At 31.9% G+C, this 26,503-nt stretch overlaps 1 protein-coding gene across 1 annotated transcript in view; it reads right to left on the reverse strand.

The window, feature by feature from the left end:
- Positions 1 to 685: 685 nt before the first annotated feature.
- Positions 686 to 26,503, reverse strand: part of LOC102801813 (uncharacterized) — a 60,276-nt gene continuing 34,458 nt past the window's right edge. Inside the window, exons 11-16 of the mRNA XM_085505154.1 lie at positions 25,394 to 25,482; positions 24,242 to 24,393; positions 23,704 to 23,906; positions 22,040 to 22,136; positions 21,655 to 21,810; positions 686 to 2,431 (exon numbers count right to left, since the gene is read on the reverse strand). Of these exons, the coding sequence (XP_085361280.1) occupies positions 2,424 to 2,431; positions 21,655 to 21,810; positions 22,040 to 22,136; positions 23,704 to 23,906; positions 24,242 to 24,393; positions 25,394 to 25,482 (705 nt within the window). The 3' untranslated portion in view covers positions 686 to 2,423. The remainder of the gene's footprint in view (positions 2,432 to 21,654; positions 21,811 to 22,039; positions 22,137 to 23,703; positions 23,907 to 24,241; positions 24,394 to 25,393; positions 25,483 to 26,503) is intronic.

Below are 26,503 nucleotides of genomic sequence, written 5' to 3' on the forward strand. Positions count from 1 at the left end.
GAAATTGAAAACGTTCGCCAGTATAGTGATCCTAAAAATCCATGTTGTGTGATAAAACTACTGACAAAGTACTTGAATTGTCTACCCCCATCTGGTCCATTTTACCTACGCCCCTGTGTCAGCAAGAGAATGGGACATTGAAATATTCTAAGCAAAAGATTGGGATTAATACTCTACACCAATATTCGTCGAGAATGTGTGATCTGGCAGGCATAACAGGATACCACACAGGTCATTCTGGCAAGGTTAGTATGTGTTACAATTGCAATCATGTTCATTAGTAAGTTAATAATACACGCTTGTTCGTCTAGAATATTAAGTTTTGGTAATTATGCACGTGGATTGCGAGCTTGAAATGCTGACTCTTTTGTTATTTGTTAATGTATAACTGATTAAATTTTATGTTACAGCAGCCACTTCGATGAGCAACTTATCAAAGAACACACCAGGCACTGCTCTGATGGTCTGTGCACTTACAAGCGAACCAGCACTTCACTGCAGAAAACAGTGTATGATGTTCTGCAACCGCCAAATCCAGTGGTTGAACTTGGCATCAAGGACCCAAAAAGAAGGCGTGTCATCATCCATCGTACGCAACCAATAGCGACCACCATTCAAAGTGAATTTAGAGGTTCCTTTCAAGGCATTTCTATTCAAATTCAACATGGCGATAAAAAAGTAAATATTGTGTTGTAATTTTGTACTGATGTATTCATTAAAAACAGGTGCTTTAAAGCACCTTCTATCTGTCTTGAATATTTCATTGAGTGTCGTGGTGTTAGGTATCATATGCAGATTAGTAAACCTTCACAGTTACATTGATATTCAAATTAGTAAACCTTCACGGTTACATTGATATTCAAATAAGTAAACCTTCACGGTTACATTAATATTCAAATTAGTAAACCTTACAATTTTATTCATATGTTAATTAAGTCTATTCATAAAACTGTATTCATTAAAAACAGGTGCTTTAAAGCACCTTCTATCTGTCTTGAATATTTTATTGAGTGACGTGGTGTTACGTATCATATGTAAATTAGTAAACCTTACAGTTTTATTCATATGTTAAATGAGTCTATTCATAAAACTGTAAGATTCACTAATTTGAATATCAATGTAACTGTGAAGGTTTACTAATCTGCATAAGAACCAATAGATGTTACAATAATAAATGAACGCTGAGAACAATGGTACACCTAGAGTGGTATAAATGAAAATAGGCCCACGGCCTGGTTGCTCAAAAATTAAAAAAATTAATAACAAAAACTAGGAAATTGATGATATTGTCAAAAAATGGTTGTTATCAAAGGTATAAAATATTTATTTGTAAAAGAAAGAAAAGGCTGAAATCAGTTTCTTTTAACAACAAGCCATTAGGAATGTCACTGACCCCTCTGTTCTTGTAAATTAATGCATCACAAATGAAATGTCAACATTTATATGCTCTTTTTTAATCAAGTGCATTGTACCAGTTCTACACTGAAATAATGACTTGGATTTCCAGACAATTTAACATGTGTGAGTCTCTGATGTCTACGTTTGCAAAATGTAAAACCTAGCATCACAATTTCAAATATATAGTGCATTGTGGGATACCAAGTTTACCATTGTGGGATACCAAGTTTTGGGAAAATTGGTCCATGAAAAGCTGAAATTATGTGATGGTCAGTTGAACAGATCCTAAAAATCATTAAAAACAAATCTGAGAAAGATCCACTAAAGTTTTCCACCTACATATAAATATCATAGTATTTTAGAATCAAAGAAATGAAAATAGCATTTCAACCAGAAAGATATCAAACAAATCTGAGAAAGGTTCACCCTACATATAAAAAAGTAAATGTGATTTCAAAAAGAAGTTAAAAGTAAGGAATCATTAAAGCATAGTTATTGATGTTACTTGATGGTTATGTTGCATTCAAGAATCTAAATTTAAATCATTGAGTCACCAATTATAAAATAGATTTTATCTTTAACTATCGTGAGAAGCAATACAAAATGTTCATATAATAAAAATGCAGAAACCATGCAGACACACATTTAAAATGAAGTCACTACACTACACTATTACATAATGTTATAGTGCTGCAGTACAGCTTCATTTTATGTCTTTTACCTACATGTGAAATTTTAATGCAACTGGTCAATGCATTGCTGAGAACAGGCAAAAACATCATTTTCACCCTATTTTTGACGAAAAATTTGTCAAATAATTTTGTTTAAACCAGAATATGTTTTTGGAGTTAAGATGTGACACAGGTGGACACATGAACACACACGAATGAAACCAAGTCTATAAGCCCCTGTTTTGAACTGTGTCCTGCTAACAAGCAAAACTTCGTTACTGTTTACCATGTCTTGATGGATATAAATACTTCCTATACAAAATATGTCTAACTTTATCTTGCTGACTCCAGTTTTCAAGGACCTGTCATGGAAAGATGAAACAAAAATAATTACATTGTGCGTCTGAACAAGATGAAATGTGCAAAATTGTGAGCTGCTCCCATAGAATCCAATCAACAGTGGAATGTTGAATTGCTCCCATAGAATCCAATCAACAATGGAATGTTGAATTGCTCCCATAGAATCTAATAAACAATTGAATGTTGAACTGCCTCCCATAGAATCCAATCAACAGTGGGATGTTGAATTGCTCCCATAGAATCCAATCAACAATGGAATGTTGAATTGCTCCCATAGAATCTAATAAACAATTGAATGTTGAACTGCTCCCATGGAATCCAATCAATAATGGAATGTTGAACTGCCTCCCATAGAATCCAATCAACAGTGGGATGTTGAATTGCTCCCATAGAATCCAATCAACAATGGAATGTTGAATTGCTCCCATAGAATCTAATAAACAATTGAATGTTGAACTGCCTCCCATAGAATCCAATCAACAATGGAATTTTGAACTGCCTCCCATAGAATCCAATCAACAATGGAATGTTGAATTACTCCCATAGAATCCAAATCAATAATGGAATGTTGAATTTCTCCATGAGATAGTTATACCGGTAATAAGGAATATACTCATGAGATAGTTATACCGGTAATAAGGAATATACTCCATGAGATAGTTATACCGGTAATAAGGAATATACTTCATGAGATAGTTATACCAATAATAAGGAATATACTCCATGAGATAGTTATACCGGTAATAAGGAATATACTCCATGAGATAGTTATACCGGTAATAAGGAATATACTTCATGAGATAGTTATACCGATAATAAGGAATATACTCCATGAGATAGTTATACCGGTAATAAGGAATATACTTCATGAGATAGTTATACCGGTAATAAAGAATATACTTCATGAGATAGTTATACCGATAATAAGGAATATACTCCATGAGATAGTTATACCGATAATAAGGAATATACTCCATGAGATAGTTATACCGATAATAAGGAATATACTCCATGAGATAGTTATACCGGTAATAAGGAATATACTCCATGAGATAGTTATACTGGTAATAAGGAATATACTCCATGAGATAGTTATACCGGTAATAAGGAATATACTTCATGAGATAGTTATACCGGTAATAAGGAATATACTCCATCACATAGTTATACCGGTAATAAGGAATATACTCCATGAGATAGTTATACCGATAATAAGGAATATACTCCATGAGATAGTTATACCGGTAATAAGGAATATACTCCTTGAGATAGTTATACCGGTAATAAGGAATATACTCCATCACATAGTTATACCGGTAATAAGGAATATACTCCATGAGATAGTTATACCGATAATAAGGAATATACTCCATGAGATAGTTATACGGGTAATAAGGAATATACTCCATGAGATAGTTATACCGGTAATAAGGAATATACTTCATGAGATAGTTATACCGGTAATAAGGAATATACTCCATCACATAGTTATACCGGTAATAAGGAATATACTCCATGAGATAGTTATACCGATAATAAGGAATATACTCCATGAGATAGATATACCGGTAATAAGGAATATACTCCTTGAGATAGTTATACCGGTAATAAGGAATATACTCCATCACATAGTTATACCGGTAATAAGGAATATACTCCATGAGATAGTTATACCGATAATAAGGAATATACTCCATGAGATAGTTATACGGGTAATAAGGAATATACTCCATGAGATAGTTATACTGGTAATAAGGAATATACTCCATGAGATAGTTATACCGGTAATAAGGAATATACTTCATGAGATAGTTATACCGGTAATAAGGAATATACTCCATGAGATAGTTATACCGATAATAAGGAATATACTTCATGAGATAGTTATACCGGTAATAAGGAATATACTTCATGAGATAGTTATATCGGTAATAAGGAATATACTCCATGAGATAGTTATACCGATTATAAGGAATATACTTCATGAGATAGTTATACCGATAATAAGGAATATACTCCATGAGATAGTTATACCGATAATAAGGAATATACTCCATGAGATAGTTATACCGGTAATAAGGAATATACTCCATGAGATAGTTATACCGGTAAGAAGGAATATACTTCATGAGATAGTTATACCGATAATAAGGAATATACTCCATAAGATAGTTATACGGCTAATAAGGAATATACTCCATGAGATAGTTATACGGGTAATAAGGAATATACTCCATGAGATAGTTATACGGGTATTATAAGGAATATACTCCATGAGATAGTTATACCGGTAATAAGGAATATACTCCTTGAGATAGTTATACCGGTAATAAGGAATATACTCCATCACATAGTTATACCGGTAATAAGGAATATACTCCATGAGATAGTTATACCGATAATAAGGAATATACTCCATGAGATAGTTATACGGGTAATAAGGAATATACTCCATGAGATAGTTATACTGGTAATAAGGAATATACTCCATGAGATAGTTATACCGGTAATAAGGAATATACTTCATGAGATAGTTATACCGGTAATAAGGAATATACTCCATGAGATAGTTATACCGATAATAAGGAATATACTTCATGAGATAGTTATATCGGTAATAAGGAATATACTCCATGAGATAGTTATACCGATAATAAGGAATATACTTCATGAGATAGTTATATCGGTAATAAGGAATATACTCCATGAGATAGTTATACCGATAATAAGGAATATACTCCATGAGATAGTTATACCGATAATAAGGAATATACTCCATGAGATAGTTATACCGATAATAAGGAATATACTCCATGAGATAGTTATACCGGTAATAAGGAATATACTCCATGAGATAGTTATACTGGTAATAAGGAATATACTCCATGAGATAGTTATACCGGTAATAAGGAATATACTTCATGAGATAGTTATACCGGTAATAAGGAATATACTCCATCACATAGTTATACCGGTAATAAGGAATATACTCCATGAGATAGTTATACCGATAATAAGGAATATACTCCATGAGATAGTTATACCGGTAATAAGGAATATACTCCTTGAGATAGTTATACCGGTAATAAGGAATATACTCCATCACATAGTTATACCGGTAATAAGGAATATACTCCATGAGATAGTTATACCGATAATAAGGAATATACTCCATGAGATAGTTATACGGGTAATAAGGAATATACTCCATGAGATAGTTATACCTATAATAAGGAATATACTTCATGAGATAGTTATACCGATAATAAGGAATATACTCCATGAGATAGTTATACCGATAATAAGGAATATACTTCATGAGATAGTTATACCGGTAATAAGGAATATACTCCATGAGATAGTTATACCGGTAATAAAGAATATACTCCATGAGATAGTTATACCGATAATAAGGAATATACTCCATGAGATAGTTATACCGATAATAAGGAATATACTCCATGAGATAGTTATACCGGTAATAAGGAATATACTTCATGAGATAGTTATACCGATAATAAGGAATATACTCCATAAGATAGTTATACGGCTAATAAGGAATATACTCCATGAGATAGTTATACGGGTAATAAGGAATATACTCCATGAGATAGTTATACCGATAATAAGGAATATACTTCATGAGAAAGTTATGCCGGTAATAAGGAATATACTCCATGAGATAGTTATACGGGTATTATAAGGAATATACTCCATGAGATAGTTATACCGGTAATAAGGAATATACTCCATGAGATAGTTATACCGGTAATAAGGAATATACTCCATGAGATAGTTATACCGATAATAAGGAATATACTTCATGAGATACTTATACCGGTAATAAGGAATATACTCCATGAGATAGTTATACTGGTAATAAGGAATATACTTCATGAGATAGTTATACCGGTAATAAGGAATATACTTCATGAGATAGTTATACCGATAATAAGGAATATACTCCATGAGATAGTTATACGGCTAATAAGGAATATACTTCATGAGATAGTTATACCGGTAATAAGGAATATACTCCATGAGATAGTTATACCGATAATAAGGAATATACTCCATGAGATAGTTATACCGGTAATAAGGAATATACTTCATGAGATAGTTATAACGGTAATAAGGAATATACTCCATGAGATAGTTATACAGGTAATAAGGAATATACTCAATGAGATAGTTATACCTATAATAAGGAATATACTCCATGAGATAGTTATAACGGTAATAAGGAATATACTCCATGAGATAGTTATACGGGTAATAAGGAATATACTTCATGAGATAGTTATAACGGTAATAAGGAATATACTCCATGAGATAGTTATACGGGTAATAAGGAATATACTCCATGAGATAGTTATACCTATAATAAGGAATATACTTCATGAGATAGTTATAACAGTAATAAGGAATATACTCCATGAGATAGTTATACGGGTAATAAGGAATATACTTCATGAGATAGTTATACCGGTAATAAGGAATATACTCCATGAGATAGTTATACCGATAATAAGGAATATACTTCATAAGATAGTTATACCGGTAATAAGGAATATACTCCATCACATAGTTATACCGGTAATAAGGAATATACTCCATGAGATAGTTATACCGATAATAAGGAATATACTCCATGAGATAGTTATACCGGAAATAAGGAATATACTCCTTGAGATAGTTATACCGGTAATAAGGAATATACTCCATCACATAGTTATACCGGTAATAAGGAATATACTCCATGAGATAGTTATACCGATAATAAGGAATATACTCCATGAGATAGTTATACGGGTAATAAGGAATATACTCCATGAGATAGTTATACCTATAATAAGGAATATACTTCATGAGATAGTTATACCGATAATAAGGAATATACTCCATGAGATAGTTATACCGATAATAAGGAATATACTTCATGAGATAGTTATACCGGTAATAAGGAATATACTCCATGAGATAGTTATACCAGTAAAAAGGAATATACTCCATGAGATAGTTATACCGATAATAAGGAATATACTCCATGAGATAGTTATACCGATAATAAGGAATATACTCCATGAGATAGTTATACCGGTAATAAGGAATATACTCCATGAGATAGTTATACCGGTAAGAAGGAATATACTTCATGAGATAGTTATACCGATAATAAGGAATATACTTCATGAGATACTTATACCGGTAATAAGGAATATACTCCATGAGATAGTTATACTGGTAATAAGGAATATACTTCATGAGATAGTTATACCGGTAATAAGGAATATACTTCATGAGATAGTTATACCGATAATAAGGAATATACTCCATGAGATAGTTATACGGCTAATAAGGAATATACTTCATGAGATAGTTATACCGGTAATAAGGAATATACTCCATGAGATAGTTATACGGGTAATAAGGAATATACTTCATGAGATAGTTATACCGGTAATAAGGAATATACTCCATGAGATAGTTATACCGATAATAAGGAATATACTCCATGAGATAGTTATACCGGTAATAAGGAATATACTTCATGAGATAGTTATACCGGTAATAAGGAATATACTCCATGAGATAGTTATACCGATAATAAGGAATATACTTCATGAGATAGTTATACCGGTAATAAGGAATATACTCCATGAGATAGTTATATCGGTAATAAGGAATATACTCCATGAGATAGTTATACTGGTAATAAGGAATATACTCCATGAGATAGTTATACCGATAATAAGGAATATACTTCATGAGATAGTTATATCGGTAATAAGGAATATACTCCATGAGATAGTTATACCGGTAATAAGGAATATACTTCATGAGATAGTTATACCGATAATAAGGAATATACTTCATGAGATATTTATACCGATAATAAGGAATATACTCCATGAGATAGTTATACCGGTAATAAGGAATATACTTCATGAGATAGTTATACCGGTAATAAGGAATATACTTCATGAGATAGTTATACCGGTAATAAGGAATATACTCCATGAGATAGTTATATCGATAATAAGGAATATACTTCATGAGATAGTTATACCGGTAATAAGGAATATACTCCATGAGATAGTTATACCGATAATAAGGAATATACTCCATGAGATAGTTATACGGGTAATAAGGAATATACTCCATGAGATAGTTATACCTATAATAAGGAATATACTTCATGAGATAGTTATACCGATAATAAGGAATATACTCCATGAGATAGTTATACCGATAATAAGGAATATACTTCATGAGATAGTTATACCGGTAATAAGGAATATACTCCATGAGATAGTTATACCGGTAATAAGGAATATACTCCATGAGATAGTTATACCGATAATAAGGAATATACTCCATGAGATAGTTATACCGATAATAAGGAATATACTCCATGAGATAGTTATACCGGTAATAAGGAATATACTCCATGAGATAGTTATACCGGTAAGAAGGAATATACTTCATGAGATAGTTATACCGATAATAAGGAATATACTCCATAAGATAGTTATACGGCTAATAAGGAATATACTCCATGAGATAGTTATACGGGTAATAAGGAATATACTCCATGAGATAGTTATACCGATAATAAGGAATATACTTCATGAGAAAGTTATACCGGTAATAAGGAATATACTCCATGAGATAGTTATACCGGTAAGAAGGAATATACTTCATGAGATAGTTATACCGATAATAAGGAATATACTCCATAAGATAGTTATACGGCTAATAAGGAATATACTCCATGAGATAGTTATACGGGTAATAAGGAATATACTCCATGAGATAGTTATACCGATAATAAGGAATATACTTCATGAGAAAGTTATACCGGTAATAAGGAATATACTCCATGAGATAGTTATACGGGTATTATAAGGAATATACTCCATGAGATAGTTATACCGGTAATAAGGAATATACTCCATGAGATAGTTATACCGGTAATAAGGAATATACTCCATGAGATAGTTATACCGATAATAAGGAATATACTTCATGAGATACTTATACCGGTAATAAGGAATATACTCCATGAGATAGTTATACTGGTAATAAGGAATATACTTCATGAGATAGTTATACCGGTAATAAGGAATATACTTCATGAGATAGTTATACCGATAATAAGGAATATACTCCATGAGATAGTTATACGGCTAATAAGGAATATACTTCATGAGATAGTTATACCGGTAATAAGGAATATACTCCATGAGATAGTTATACGGGTAATAAGGAATATACTTCATGAGATAGTTATACCGGTAATAAGGAATATACTCCATGAGATAGTTATACCGATAATAAGGAATATACTCCATGAGATAGTTATACCGGTAATAAGGAATATACTTCATGAGATAGTTATACCGGTAATAAGGAATATACTCCATGAGATAGTTATACCGATAATAAGGAATATACTTCATGAGATAGTTATACCGGTAATAAGGAATATACTCCATGAGATAGTTATATCGGTAATAAGGAATATACTCCATGAGATAGTTATACTGGTAATAAGGAATATACTCCATGAGATAGTTATACCGATAATAAGGAATATACTTCATGAGATAGTTATATCGGTAATAAGGAATATACTCCATGAGATAGTTATACCGGTAATAAGGAATATACTTCATGAGATAGTTATACCGATAATAAGGAATATACTTCATGAGATATTTATACCGATAATAAGGAATATACTCCATGAGATAGTTATACCGGTAATAAGGAATATACTTCATGAGATAGTTATACCGGTAATAAGGAATATACTTCATGAGATAGTTATACCGGTAATAAGGAATATACTCCATGAGATAGTTATATCGATAATAAGGAATATACTTCATGAGATAGTTATACCGGTAATAAGGAATATACTCCATGAGATAGTTATACCGATAATAAGGAATATACTCCATGAGATAGTTATACGGGTAATAAGGAATATACTCCATGAGATAGTTATACCTATAATAAGGAATATACTTCATGAGATAGTTATACCGATAATAAGGAATATACTCCATGAGATAGTTATACCGATAATAAGGAATATACTTCATGAGATAGTTATACCGGTAATAAGGAATATACTCCATGAGATAGTTATACCGGTAATAAGGAATATACTCCATGAGATAGTTATACCGATAATAAGGAATATACTCCATGAGATAGTTATACCGATAATAAGGAATATACTCCATGAGATAGTTATACCGGTAATAAGGAATATACTCCATGAGATAGTTATACCGGTAAGAAGGAATATACTTCATGAGATAGTTATACCGATAATAAGGAATATACTCCATAAGATAGTTATACGGCTAATAAGGAATATACTCCATGAGATAGTTATACGGGTAATAAGGAATATACTCCATGAGATAGTTATACCGATAATAAGGAATATACTTCATGAGAAAGTTATACCGGTAATAAGGAATATACTCCATGAGATAGTTATACGGGTATTATAAGGAATATACTCCATGAGATAGTTATACCGGTAATAAGGAATATACTCCATGAGATAGTTATACCGGTAATAAGGAATATACTCCATGAGATAGTTATACCGATAATAAGGAATATACTTCATGAGATACTTATACCGGTAATAAGGAATATACTCCATGAGATAGTTATACTGGTAATAAGGAATATACTTCATGAGATAGTTATACCGGTAATAAGGAATATACTTCATGAGATAGTTATACCGATAATAAGGAATATACTCCATGAGATAGTTATACGGCTAATAAGGAATATACTTCATGAGATAGTTATACCGGTAATAAGGAATATACTCCATGAGATAGTTATACCGATAATAAGGAATATACTCCATGAGATAGTTATACCGGTAATAAGGAATATACTTCATGAGATAGTTATAACGGTAATAAGGAATATACTCCATGAGATAGTTATACAGGTAATAAGGAATATACTCCATGAGATAGTTATACCTATAATAAGGAATATACTCCATAAGATAGTTATACGGCTAATAAGGAATATACTCCATGAGATAGTTATACGGGTAATAAGGAATATACTCCATGAGATAGTTATACGGGTATTATAAGGAATATACTCCATGAGATAGTTATACCGGTAATAAGGAATATACTCCTTGAGATAGTTATACCGGTAATAAGGAATATACTCCATCACATAGTTATACCGGTAATAAGGAATATACTCCATGAGATAGTTATACCGATAATAAGGAATATACTCCATGAGATAGTTATACGGGTAATAAGGAATATACTCCATCACATAGTTATACCGGTAATAAGGAATATACTCCATGAGATAGTTATACTGGTAATAAGGAATATACTCCATGAGATAGTTATAACGGTAATAAGGAATATACTTCATGAGATAGTTATACCGGTAATAAGGAATATACTCCATGAGATAGTTATACCGATAATAAGGAATATACTTCATGAGATAGTTATATCGGTAATAAGGAATATACTCCATGAGATAGTTATACCGATAATAAGGAATATACTTCATGAGATAGTTATATCGGTAATAAGGAATATACTCCATGAGATAGTTATACCGATAATAAGGAATATACTCCATGAGATAGTTATACCGATAATAAGGAATATACTCCATGAGATAGTTATACCGATAATAAGGAATATACTCCATGAGATAGTTATACCGGTAATAAGGAATATACTCCATGAGATAGTTATACTGGTAATAAGGAATATACTCCATGAGATAGTTATACCGGTAATAAGGAATATACTTCATGAGATAGTTATACCGGTAATAAGGAATATACTCCATCACATAGTTATACCGGTAATAAGGAATATACTCCATGAGATAGTTATACCGATAATAAGGAATATACTCCATGAGATAGTTATACGGGTAATAAGGAATATACTCCATGAGATAGTTATACCTATAATAAGGAATATACTTCATGAGATAGTTATACCGATAATAAGGAATATACTCCATGAGATAGTTATACCGATAATAAGGAATATACTTCATGAGATAGTTATACCGGTAATAAGGAATATACTCCATGAGATAGTTATACCAGTAATAAGGAATATACTCCATGAGATAGTTATACCGATAATAAGGAATATACTCCATGAGATAGTTATACCGATAATAAGGAATATACTCCATGAGATAGTTATACCGGTAATAAGGAATATACTCCATGAGATAGTTATACCGGTAAGAAGGAATATACTTCATGAGATAGTTATACCGATAATAAGGAATATACTCCATAAGATAGTTATACGGCTAATAAGGAATATACTCCATGAGATAGTTATACGGGTAATAAGGAATATACTCCATGAGATAGTTATACCGATAATAAGGAATATACTTCATGAGAAAGTTATACCGGTAATAAGGAATATACTCCATGAGATAGTTATACGGCTATTATAAGGAATATACTCCATGAGATAGTTATACCGGTAATAAGGAATATACTCCATGAGATAGTTATACCGGTAATAAGGAATATACTCCATGAGATAGTTATACCGATAATAAGGAATATACTTCATGAGATACTTATACCGGTAATAAGGAATATACTCCATGAGATAGTTATACTGGTAATAAGGAATATACTTCATGAGATAGTTATACCGGTAATAAGGAATATACTTCATGAGATAGTTATACCGATAATAAGGAATATACTCCATGAGATAGTTATACGGCTAATAAGGAATATACTTCATGAGATAGTTATACCGGTAATAAGGAATATACTCCATGAGATAGTTATACGGGTAATAAGGAATATACTTCATGAGATAGTTATACCGGTAATAAGGAATATACTCCATGAGATAGTTATACCGATAATAAGGAATATACTCCATGAGATAGTTATACCGGTAATAAGGAATATACTTCATGAGATAGTTATACCGGTAATAAGGAATATACTCCATGAGATAGTTATACCGATAATAAGGAATATACTTCATGAGATAGTTATACCGGTAATAAGGAATATACTCCATGAGATAGTTATATCGGTAATAAGGAATATACTCCATGAGATAGTTATACTGGTAATAAGGAATATACTCCATGAGATAGTTATACCGATAATAAGGAATATACTTCATGAGATAGTTATATCGGTAATAAGGAATATACTCCATGAGATAGTTATACCGGTAATAAGGAATATACTTCATGAGATAGTTATACCGATAATAAGGAATATACTTCATGAGATATTTATACCGATAATAAGGAATATACTCCATGAGATAGTTATACCGGTAATAAGGAATATACTCCATGAGATAGTTATACCGGTAATAAGGAATATACTTCATGAGATAGTTATACCGGTAATAAGGAATATACTTCATGAGATAGTTATACCGGTAATAAGGAATATACTCCATGAGATAGTTATATCGATAATAAGGAATATACTTCATGAGATAGTTATACCGGTAATAAGGAATATACTCCATGAGATAGTTATACCGATAATAAGGAATATACTCCATGAGATAGTTATACGGGTAATAAGGAATATACTCCATGAGATAGTTATACCTATAATAAGGAATATACTTCATGAGATAGTTATACCGATAATAAGGAATATACTCCATGAGATAGTTATACCGATAATAAGGAATATACTTCATGAGATAGTTATACCGGTAATAAGGAATATACTCCATGAGATAGTTATACCGGTAATAAGGAATATACTCCATGAGATAGTTATACCGATAATAAGGAATATACTCCATGAGATAGTTATACCGATAATAAGGAATATACTCCATGAGATAGTTATACCGGTAATAAGGAATATACTCCATGAGATAGTTATACCGGTAAGAAGGAATATACTTCATGAGATAGTTATACCGATAATAAGGAATATACTCCATAAGATAGTTATACGGCTAATAAGGAATATACTCCATGAGATAGTTATACGGGTAATAAGGAATATACTCCATGAGATAGTTATACCGATAATAAGGAATATACTTCATGAGAAAGTTATACCGGTAATAAGGAATATACTCCATGAGATAGTTATACGGGTATTATAAGGAATATACTCCATGAGATAGTTATACCGGTAATAAGGAATATACTCCATGAGATAGTTATACCGGTAATAAGGAATATACTCCATGAGATAGTTATACCGATAATAAGGAATATACTTCATGAGATACTTATACCGGTAATAAGGAATATACTCCATGAGATAGTTATACTGGTAATAAGGAATATACTTCATGAGATAGTTATACCGGTAATAAGGAATATACTTCATGAGATAGTTATACCGATAATAAGGAATATACTCCATGAGATAGTTATACGGCTAATAAGGAATATACTTCATGAGATAGTTATACCGGTAATAAGGAATATACTCCATGAGATAGTTATACCGATAATAAGGAATATACTCCATGAGATAGTTATACCGGTAATAAGGAATATACTTCATGAGATAGTTATAACGGTAATAAGGAATATACTCCATGAGATAGTTATACAGGTAATAAGGAATATACTCCATGAGATAGTTATACCTATAATAAGGAATATACTCCATAAGATAGTTATACGGCTAATAAGGAATATACTCCATGAGATAGTTATACGGGTAATAAGGAATATACTCCATGAGATAGTTATACGGGTATTATAAGGAATATACTCCATGAGATAGTTATACCGGTAATAAGGAATATACTCCTTGAGATAGTTATACCGGTAATAAGGAATATACTCCATCACATAGTTATACCGGTAATAAGGAATATACTCCATGAGATAGTTATACCGATAATAAGGAATATACTCCATGAGATAGTTATACGGGTAATAAGGAATATACTCCATCACATAGTTATACCGGTAATAAGGAATATACTCCATGAGATAGTTATACTGGTAATAAGGAATATACTCCATGAGATAGTTATACCGGTAATAAGGAATATACTTCATGAGATAGTTATACCGGTAATAAGGAATATACTCCATGAGATAGTTATACCGATAATAAGGAATATACTTCATGAGATAGTTATATCGGTAATAAGGAATATACTCCATGAGATAGTTATACCGATAATAAGGAATATACTTCATGAGATAGTTATATCGGTAATAAGGAATATACTCCATGAGATAGTTATACCGATAATAAGGAATATACTCCATGAGATAGTTATACCGATAATAAGGAATATACTCCATGAGATAGTTATACCGATAATAAGGAATATACTCCATGAGATAGTTATACCGGTAATAAGGAATATACTCCATGAGATAGTTATACTGGTAATAAGGAATATACTCCATGAGATAGTTATACCGGTAATAAGGAATATACTTCATGAGATAGTTATACCGGTAATAAGGAATATACTCCATCACATAGTTATACCGGTAATAAGGAATATACTCCATGAGATAGTTATACCGATAATAAGGAATATACTCCATGAGATAGTTATACCGGTAATAAGGAATATACTCCTTGAGATAGTTATACCGGTAATAAGGAATATACTCCATCACATAGTTATACCGGTAATAAGGAATATACTCCATGAGATAGTTATACCGATAATAAGGAATATACTCCATGAGATAGTTATACGGGTAATAAGGAATATACTCCATGAGATAGTTATACCTATAATAAGGAATATACTTCATGAGATAGTTATACCGATAATAAGGAATATACTCCATGAGATAGTTATACCGATAATAAGGAATATACTTCATGAGATAGTTATACCGGTAATAAGGAATATACTCCATGAGATAGTTATACCGGTAATAAAGAATATACTCCATGAGATAGTTATACCGATAATAAGGAATATACTCCATGAGATAGTTATACCGATAATAAGGAATATACTCCATGAGATAGTTATACCGGTAATAAGGAATATACTCCATGAGATAGTTATACCGGTAAGAAGGAATATACTTCATGAGATAGTTATACCGATAATAAGGAATATACTCCATAAGATAGTTATACGGCTAATAAGGAATATACTCCATGAGATAGTTATACGGGTAATAAGGAATATACTCCATGAGATAGTTATACCGATAATAAGGAATATACTTCATGAGAAAGTTATGCCGGTAATAAGGAATATACTCCATGAGATAGTTATACGGGTATTATAAGGAATATACTCCATGAGATAGTTATACCGGTAATAAGGAATATACTCCATGAGATAGTTATACCGGTAATAAGGAATATACTCCATGAGATAGTTATACCGATAATAAGGAATATACTTCATGAGATACTTATACCGGTAATAAGGAATATACTCCATGAGATAGTTATACTGGTAATAAGGAATATACTTCATGAGATAGTTATACCGGTAATAAGGAATATACTTCATGAGATAGTTATACCGATAATAAGGAATATACTCCATGAGATAGTTATACGGCTAATAAGGAATATACTTCATGAGATAGTTATACCGGTAATAAGGAATATACTCCATGAGATAGTTATACCGATAATAAGGAATATACTCCATGAGATAGTTATACCGGTAATAAGGAATATACTCCATAAGATAGTTATACGGCTAATAAGGAATATACTCCATGAGATAGTTATACGGGTAATAAGGAATATACTCCATGAGATAGTTATACCGATAATAAGGAATATACTTCATGAGAAAGTTATACCGGTAATAAGGAATATACTCCATGAGATAGTTATACGGGTATTATAAGGAATATACTCCATGAGATAGTTATACCGGTAATAAGGAATATACTCCATGAGATAGTTATACCGGTAATAAGGAATATACTCCATGAGATAGTTATACCGATAATAAGGAATATACTTCATGAGATACTTATACCGGTAATAAGGAATATACTCCATGAGATAGTTATACTGGTAATAAGGAATATACTTCATGAGATAGTTATACCGGTAATAAGGAATATACTTCATGAGATAGTTATACCGATAATAAGGAATATACTCCATGAGATAGTTATACGGCTAATAAGGAATATACTTCATGAGATAGTTATACCGGTAATAAGGAATATACTCCATGAGATAGTTATACCGATAATAAGGAATATACTCCATGAGATAGTTATACCGGTAATAAGGAATATACTTCATGAGATAGTTATAACGGTAATAAGGAATATACTCCATGAGATAGTTATACAGGTAATAAGGAATATACTCCATGAGATAGTTATACCTATAATAAGGAATATACTCCATGAGATAGTTATAACGGTAATAAGGAATATACTGCATGAGATAGTTATACGGGTAATAAGGAATATACTTCATGAGATAGTTATAACGGTAATAAGGAATATACTCCATGAGATAGTTATACGGGTAATAAGGAATATACTCCATGAGATAGTTATACCTATAATAAGGAATATACTTCATGAGATAGTTATAACAGTAATAAGGAATATACTCCATGAGATAGTTATACGGGTAATAAGGAATATACTTCATGAGATAGTTATACCGGTAATAAGGAATATACTCCATGAGATAGTTATACCGATAATAAGGAATATACTCCATGAGATAGTTATACCGGTAATAAGGAATATACTTCATGAGATAGTTATACCGGTAATAAGGAATATACTCCATGAGATAGTTATACCGATAATAAGGAATATACTTCATGAGATAGTTATACCGGTAATAAGGAATATACTCCATGAGATAGTTATACCGGTAATAAGGAATATACTCCATGAGATAGTTATACTGGTAATAAGGAATATACTCCATGAGATAGTTATACCGATAATAAGGAATATACTTCATGAGATAGTTATATCGGTAATAAGGAATATACTCCATGAGATAGTTATACCGGTAATAAGGAATATACTTCATGAGATAGTTATACCGATAATAAGGAATATACTTCATGAGATAGTTATACCGATAATAAGGAATATACTCCATGAGATAGTTATACCGGTAATAAGGAATATACTTCATGAGATAGTTATACCGGTAATAAGGAATATACTTCATGAGATAGTTATACCGGTAATAAGGAATATACTCCATGAGATAGTTATATCGATAATAAGGAATATACTTCATGAGATAGTTATACCGGTAATAAGGAATATACTTCATGAGATAGTTATACCGGTAATAAGGAATATACTCCATGAGATAGTTATACGGGTAATAAGGAATGTACTCCATGAGATAGTTATACCGATAATAAGGAATATACTTCATGAGATAGTTATACCGGTAATAAGGAATATACTCCATGAGATAGTTATACGGTAATAAGGAATATACTCCATGAGATAGTTATACCGGTAATAAGGAATATACTCCATGAGATAGTTATACCGGTAATAAGGAATATACTTCATGAGATAGTTATAACGGTAATAAGGAATATACTCCATGAGATAGTTATACGGGTAATAAGGAATATACTCCATGAGATAGTTATACCTATAATAAGGAATATACTCCATGAGATAGTTATACCAGTAATAAAGAATATACTCCATGAGATAGTTATACCGGTAATAAGGAATATAAGGAAATAATCTCAAGCGTATTCCCAATTCCGGGAAGTGGTATTATTACTAAATCTGTAATAGAACCGTGGCTTCTATTAAAATGGTACAATGCAAAAGAGGGGATGCATGTACACATATGAGAAATGATGAATTTATGATTCTCAATTATTCAAAAATAAAGGTGGCGACTTCTATTAGGGATGTGGCTCTTAATACAGATTAGCCCATGTGCAGAATGGTGAATTGGTGTACTCCGAACTAATTTGCGAGTGATAATGTGATCTTTTTAAAATATATTGCCTTATATCGCAAGTTATTGTTAATTAACGCTTTTTAAACATGCTAATGTAATTTAGATTTTTAAAGATATTTTATGGTACTTTGAAAAATCAAAAAATCTAATACAGATTTTACTGTACTATGCCACTAGTGGAATTATTTGATGATAGAGAGAAAGAAAGCATGACTTAAAATCTAGAGTGAATGGTGAAGGTATGTTGAATTGAGGAGCGGCAACTTAAGCAATGACTGATGACCTCAATATTGTATCCAATAATATAATTGTCAATTATAATTATAATTGACAGTGGAATTGACAAAACTGTCCATTGATAATGATTATGACATGATACTACAAGGCATACAAATCCACAACAATATTTGGTTATATCCAGATTTTTATACAGCTTACTACCTGTGGTACTGCTTTACCACAGGTAGTCCATTTAAATGGACACCAAACATCTCAGTTTCTCTGAAATTAAAGACATTTGACAAAACGATGGTACAATGTAAGTCTTTAACCTGGTATACAAAGGTGATGTTAAAGGGTTTCAACTTAAATCCATAATCCAAGTAAAAAAAAGTAAGCTAAACTTTCACAATGCTACAAACCGCCGTCTCTCAGTCTACATGTACACTCAAGCACTACTTTTAAGGTGACAGTCAATAACTTGGAGTATAATTATAATAGCAGCACAATTTTCACACAGTAGACTTGTACAGGAACACTCAGTCTGACAGTAAACATTTCATTCTGAAAGAACATAGAGCTACTCAATCGTATTCCATCCAATACACTGATCTCTCTACGCTGCACCATGCCATCGAGAATAGAATAGTATCATCTTTGTATACAGCAGTCATCACTACCAATTCACAGAATTCAATACATGAATTATTCTTGATGTTTCATACATTTGTACCAGGAATGAACTTGAGAACTATATAGAACAAATTAGTGTTGTTTGACATAATTCAATCCACCTTTCGCTTAAGCATCCAGGTATAAATCTCATTTTAGCCAATAAAAAGAACAAATAAAGTGTGATGAAACGGAACATAATCTGATTGAATCTGTACTTGATAGTACAATGTAGCTTACACATCAAGGAACAAGTTTATTACATTTCTCTGATGGAAAGATAGTTGGCTATGTATTAACTCAATGGATACTCGGCGATTTCCAAGACATCTTGGTGCGTCCAAAAAGTGGCTGAGATGCCATTCATGACACATAGCTGATCAAGCCACTGGGACTACTCCCTGTGGGCTTTTTGACGGGCCTCTGCCTTGTACGTGATCCATTAGACAACCAGCTGAGCACTTCAAGGCACTTACAAACCAACTGTCAAGCACACTTCACGGAGCCACTCACCACTAGATTGGAGCCTTGCTCACTAAATTGAATGAAAATATGAAGACAGCCGTCTAACCTTCACTCACTGATGGACTGAAGACAGTTAACTTTTAGGGGACCAGTGGAATTCCCACACATTGTATCTATTGATAAATTGCATAGGGTTTACAGTGTATAGAATCATTAACTAAGCATAAATACATTCTGCCTTTTCTGCTTCATCAGTTAATATATTAAATAGATCATACAAATGCATAATTTATCTTTTCTGGGAAACACTTTCATGGAAACATTAGTGCACATGAAGGGATAGCTATTAGTGCCAGAAACACCATTGGTGTTAATATCATGGCATGGTATAAGAATCCTGAAAACACTCATATCTATACAAGTACCACCTTTTAAATTAAAGCTCTTTCTGTAGGCTTTATGAATGGATGAATGAATGAATATATACTGAATGCCCAACACACACACACAGACAGACATATTTTTGTCATAGTTTTTATTACAAGAGTTCCTTTCACAAAAAATGCTCTCATGAGGTTAGGGCTATTTTTCACCCACAAAAACATCCCTACATAAAAGTGGTTCAGTCCCCCACAAGAGGAGATTGCCTTTAAACTTGGCACACGTTTCTGTTGTGATATGGTACAGTATATATATGTATACGGCCTAAAACTGTGGCCCTGAGTGCTAGTATGAATACTGAAGAAATCTACCACAGTTTGGCATCTCCCCTGAGTGCTGTTTAGTGTAATTTGCATTAGAAACACATCATTTCAATTTCAGCTAATAACAACCACAACTACAACAAGTCATATTATGACATGACACAGTTCAACAAAATTGTCATAATTATGATTGGAACCATAAACTTACTTCTTGTGATACTTGTCAAGGTCTGTGTGACTTCTTTTTTGACCATTCCACTTGTCCAATTGGACATAGCCATCAATAAATCAGCTCCACCATGTTTGACAAAAAGTTGCTTTAATCTTGTGTCTTCTGTTACTAAGGTCCGTATTGTCATTAAAGCTGTGCAAAATGAAATACAATGATTATGTTTACAAATGTAGATGGCATATTTGGGTCATCTTCATCACATCTACTGGGGAATAACCCAATTATCCCTTAAACTGAAGGATAAGTAATTAATGGTTTATGTTATCTACTGGGGGTGAGGGGATAACCCAATTATCCCATTTACAGAATAAACCAATTATCCCATCCATAGGAGTGGTGGTTGTTTCCATGGTAACATTACCTAATATCTGCATCAGATCTTCTCCATCATTCAGTCGTAGAAATTCAATTAATTTAGGAATACATCCAAGAGAGGACAGCTTCATATGAATAGTTGTCTACAAAATGAAACAAATAAGATGATTTAGTAGTAACAGTATACATTATATACTCTATAAGAAGCACATCTATGATAGAGGTACATGTACATAATTTACTCTATTAGAAGCACATCACTAATAGAGGTACATGTACTGTATTTACTCTATTAAAAGCACATCACTAATATAGGTACATGTACTGTATTTACCATATTAGAAGCACATCTCCAATAGAATTACATGTACTGTATTTACTCTATTAGAAGCACATTTCCAATAGAGGTACATGTACTGTATTTACTCTATTAGAAGCACATCTATTATAGAGGTACATGTACTGTATTCACTCTATTAGAAGCACATCTCCGTTAGAGGTACATGTACTGTATTTACTCTATTAGAAGCACATCTCCGTTAGAGGTACATGTACTGTATTTACTATATTAGAAGCACATCTCCAATAGAGGTACATGTACTGTATTTACTCTATTAGAAGCACATCTCCGTTAGAGGTACATGTACTGTATTTACTCTATTAGAAGCACATCTTTGTTAGAGGTACATGTACTGTATTTGCAAGGCAAATAATATTATTTTCCAACAAACCATCATGAAATCATGAATGGTAACTTTTTCTTACACTTCATTTATATACAAGCAGCCTGTTGCCTGAGATAGCTCTGCTGTTAGCAATGCACATTTCAATTAAGAATTGAAGATATCATCAGAAAATGAACAATATGTATAGTATCAAAGCAAACAAGAATTCAAAAATATCATTTTTCACCAAAAATGACAAAAATATTTATCAAAATTAGAGAATTAAAGATATCATCATGAAACGAACAAATCTGAGAGAAGTCCACATGCCGTACCTATATGTATAATAACCAAGCAATTGGATTTGTGTTTTTAACAAGAAGTCGAAAATATCACTTTTTACCAAAAATTACAAAAATATTCACCAAAATTAGAGAATTAAAGATATCATCATGAAATGAACAAATCTGAGAGAGGTACACATGCCGTACCTATATGTATAATGACCAAGCAATTGGATTTGTGTTTTTAACAAGAAGTCGAAAATATCACTTTTTACCAAAAATTACAAAAATATTCACCAAAATTAGAGAATTAAAGATATCATCATGAAATGAACAAATCTGAGAGAGGTCCACATGCAGTACCTATATATGTGTTATCAAAGCAATTGGACTTGTGGTTTTTAACAAGACATTGAAAATATCACTTTTTTCCAAAAATATTCATCAAAATTAGAGAATTGAAGATATCATCATGAAATGAACAAATCTAAGAGAGTTCTACTCAAGGTACATATACACCAAGTATCAAAGCTTCCAGGCTTGGAGTTTTCAAGAAGAAGTCGAAAAAGTAAAACATTGACACGGACGACGGACAATCACTTATAGGATATGCTCCTGTCGACAAAGTCAACAGCGGAGCTAAAAATGAAGTAGAGATGCAGGCGTAGTATATTATAATACCATAGCATCAAAAGTTACAGCTTTACAACCCACTCATTGTAGACATGCCACATACATCAAATACAGATACATTTATTTACCTCTCCAAAAGCAGCCGCATTATGTATAATCATTAATGACTTTAATTTCACTTGATGATTACTGCTTGACAACCCACTCATATTAGACATGCCACATACATCAAATATAGATAGACAACACTGCCATGATAAGGGATGACTGTAATCTATAGTGGGTTTCCAAGACAACAGCCGATGAGGAGCATGGCGCTCTTGTAGTTTACCTGAAGAGCAACAGTAATTAGACATTAGTACATGTGTGAAAATATAGGCTTGATAGTATGATTGTACCAGTTGAAATGACTTTAGATTCATTGGCTAACTTCATAGTAAAATGACTCATTGAATGACTTCACAGTAAAATGACTCATTGAATGACTTCACAGTAAAATCACTGATTGAATGACTTCATAGTAAAATCACTGATTGGCTGACTTCATAGTAAAAACAATTCATTGGCTGACTTCATAGTAAAAACAATTCATTGGCTGACTTCATAGTAAAATGATTCATTGGTTGACTTTAGAAGTAAAACAATTTTCATTATCATTGATATTACCTTTAGTATTTTTGGAAGGAGCTGATGCTGGTCTTGGTCTTTTTGCTTTATTGAGTGCATCATTTATAATCATAGCTGAGGAATCTGTCATGTGACCTAATGCTCTTTGTATTGCTTCATCTCTTTCGGTTATCGTCTTTGCTGAGGTTGGTCTGAAATAAATAATCACTCAGATAAATGTGGTAATCTACATACTGAGACATGATTCAATTTTTATTGTACTCTAACAAGAATTCTGCTATCATAATCTAAATCATATAAAACATACTTGAATGTAACCTGCTGATTGTTTGCATTGAATAACATAATACAAGTATGTTATTAAGAATGTTGTGATATCAGATATTGAACAAACCAAGTTTAAATGAAATATGATATATAGAAGATAATATTTGGTAATCGTAGTCCTAAATAACTATTAAAAATAGCTAGACGTTTCGAGCAATGGCTCTTTATCGATAGCATAGAAGACCTGCACAGAGTCTGTTCAATTTCATTAATTTGCGTCTCCGCAAAGCATGGTATAAACGCTTATTCAGAGAGTGAACAGCCGTAAAAATTGCACTTATCTGGGTTGGTCGGCACAGGTTATATAGTGAATCTAATGAATCAAGACGCTGTTTATGGTGAAGCTTACGTTTAAAAACATTGTCCTGAATAGTAGAATTCATAAGGCTGCACGAACACCTATTAAGGCGTTGATTACAGTGTTGCAGAGAAGCGTCCGATACACTGCTACTTGCCGCTCTGAAGTTAAGTCTAAATCCAACAGGAATAACTTTTTTCCGAAGGCAAGCATCAATGAAAAATATGTGGCTGGTACATCTAGTTTTCCCAAAAGTCCCCTTGCAAAAGTTGACCGCGACAGTTCTTACATTTTCCGGCAGACCCCTAGTACTCCTAGTAAATGAAATATGTCCATCCATGGTGACCAAAATTGCAGAAATACCTGATTTTGATGAATTCTACAGCTATGCTGTGTAATGTGAGTGTGTAGTTTGAATGTAATTGAGCCAGGAATGTTGGGTTTTTAGCTGTAGATACAGAAGAGCACACAAGGTTAAACTATAAGTCGCTATTTTCAGACTAAATCTGAACAGCGACTAAAACATGCATGAGTATAAAGTAATGACTAAAAACTATTCATTTTACCTTTTACTAAATGGAGTTACAGACTTCATGCCATAATCTGTCCCTATTAATGGTTGTATCATGCATTGTAGTATATCTAGTACTGTAACCTGTAATATACAATGTGAATTGTAGTATATCTAGTACTGTAATGTGTAATATACAATGTGAACTGTATATCTAGGACAGTAACATGTGATATACAATATGAATTGTAGTATATCTAGTACTGTAACCTTTAATATACAATATGAATTGTAGTATATCTAGTACTGTAACCTGTAATATACAATATGAATTGTAGTATATCTAGTACTGTAATGTGTAATATACAATATGAATTGTAGTATATCTGGTACTGTAATGTGTAATATACAATATGAATTGTAGTATATCTAGTACTGTAACTTGTAATATACAATATGAATTGTAGTATATCTAGTACTGTAACCTTTAATATACAATGTGAATTGTAATATATCTAGGACAGTAACATGTGATATACAATATGAATTGTAGTATATCCAGTACTGTAACCTTTAATATACAATATGAATTGTAGTATATCTAGTACTGTAATGTGTAATGTACAATATGAATTGTATATCTAGTACTGTAATGTGTAATGTACAATAGGAATTGTATATCTAGTACTGCAATGTGTAATATACAATATGAATTGTAGTATATCTAGTACTGTAATGTGTAATGTACAATATGAATTTTATATCTTGGACAGTAACGTGCAATATACAATATGAATTGTAGTATATCTAGTACTGTAATGTGTAATATATTATATTAATTGTAGTATATCGAGTACTGTAATGTGTAATGTACAATGGGAATTGTATATCTAGTACTGTAATGTGTAATATACAATATGAATTGTAGTATATCTAGTACTGTAATGTGTAATGTACAATGGGAATTGTATATCTAGTACTGCAATGTGTAATATACAATATGAATTGTAGTATATCTAGTACTGTAATGTGTAATGTACAATATGAATTGTAGTATATCTAGTACTGTAATGTGTAATATACAATATGAATTGTATATCTAGTACTGTAATGTGTAATGTACAATGGGAATTGTATATCTAGTACTGTAATGTGTAATATACAA

The sequence above is a fragment of the Saccoglossus kowalevskii genome, chromosome 11 (genome assembly GCF_978046115.1).
Source record: "Saccoglossus kowalevskii chromosome 11, keSacKowa6.1, whole genome shotgun sequence".
Classification (NCBI taxonomy): Eukaryota; Metazoa; Hemichordata; class Enteropneusta; family Harrimaniidae; genus Saccoglossus; species Saccoglossus kowalevskii.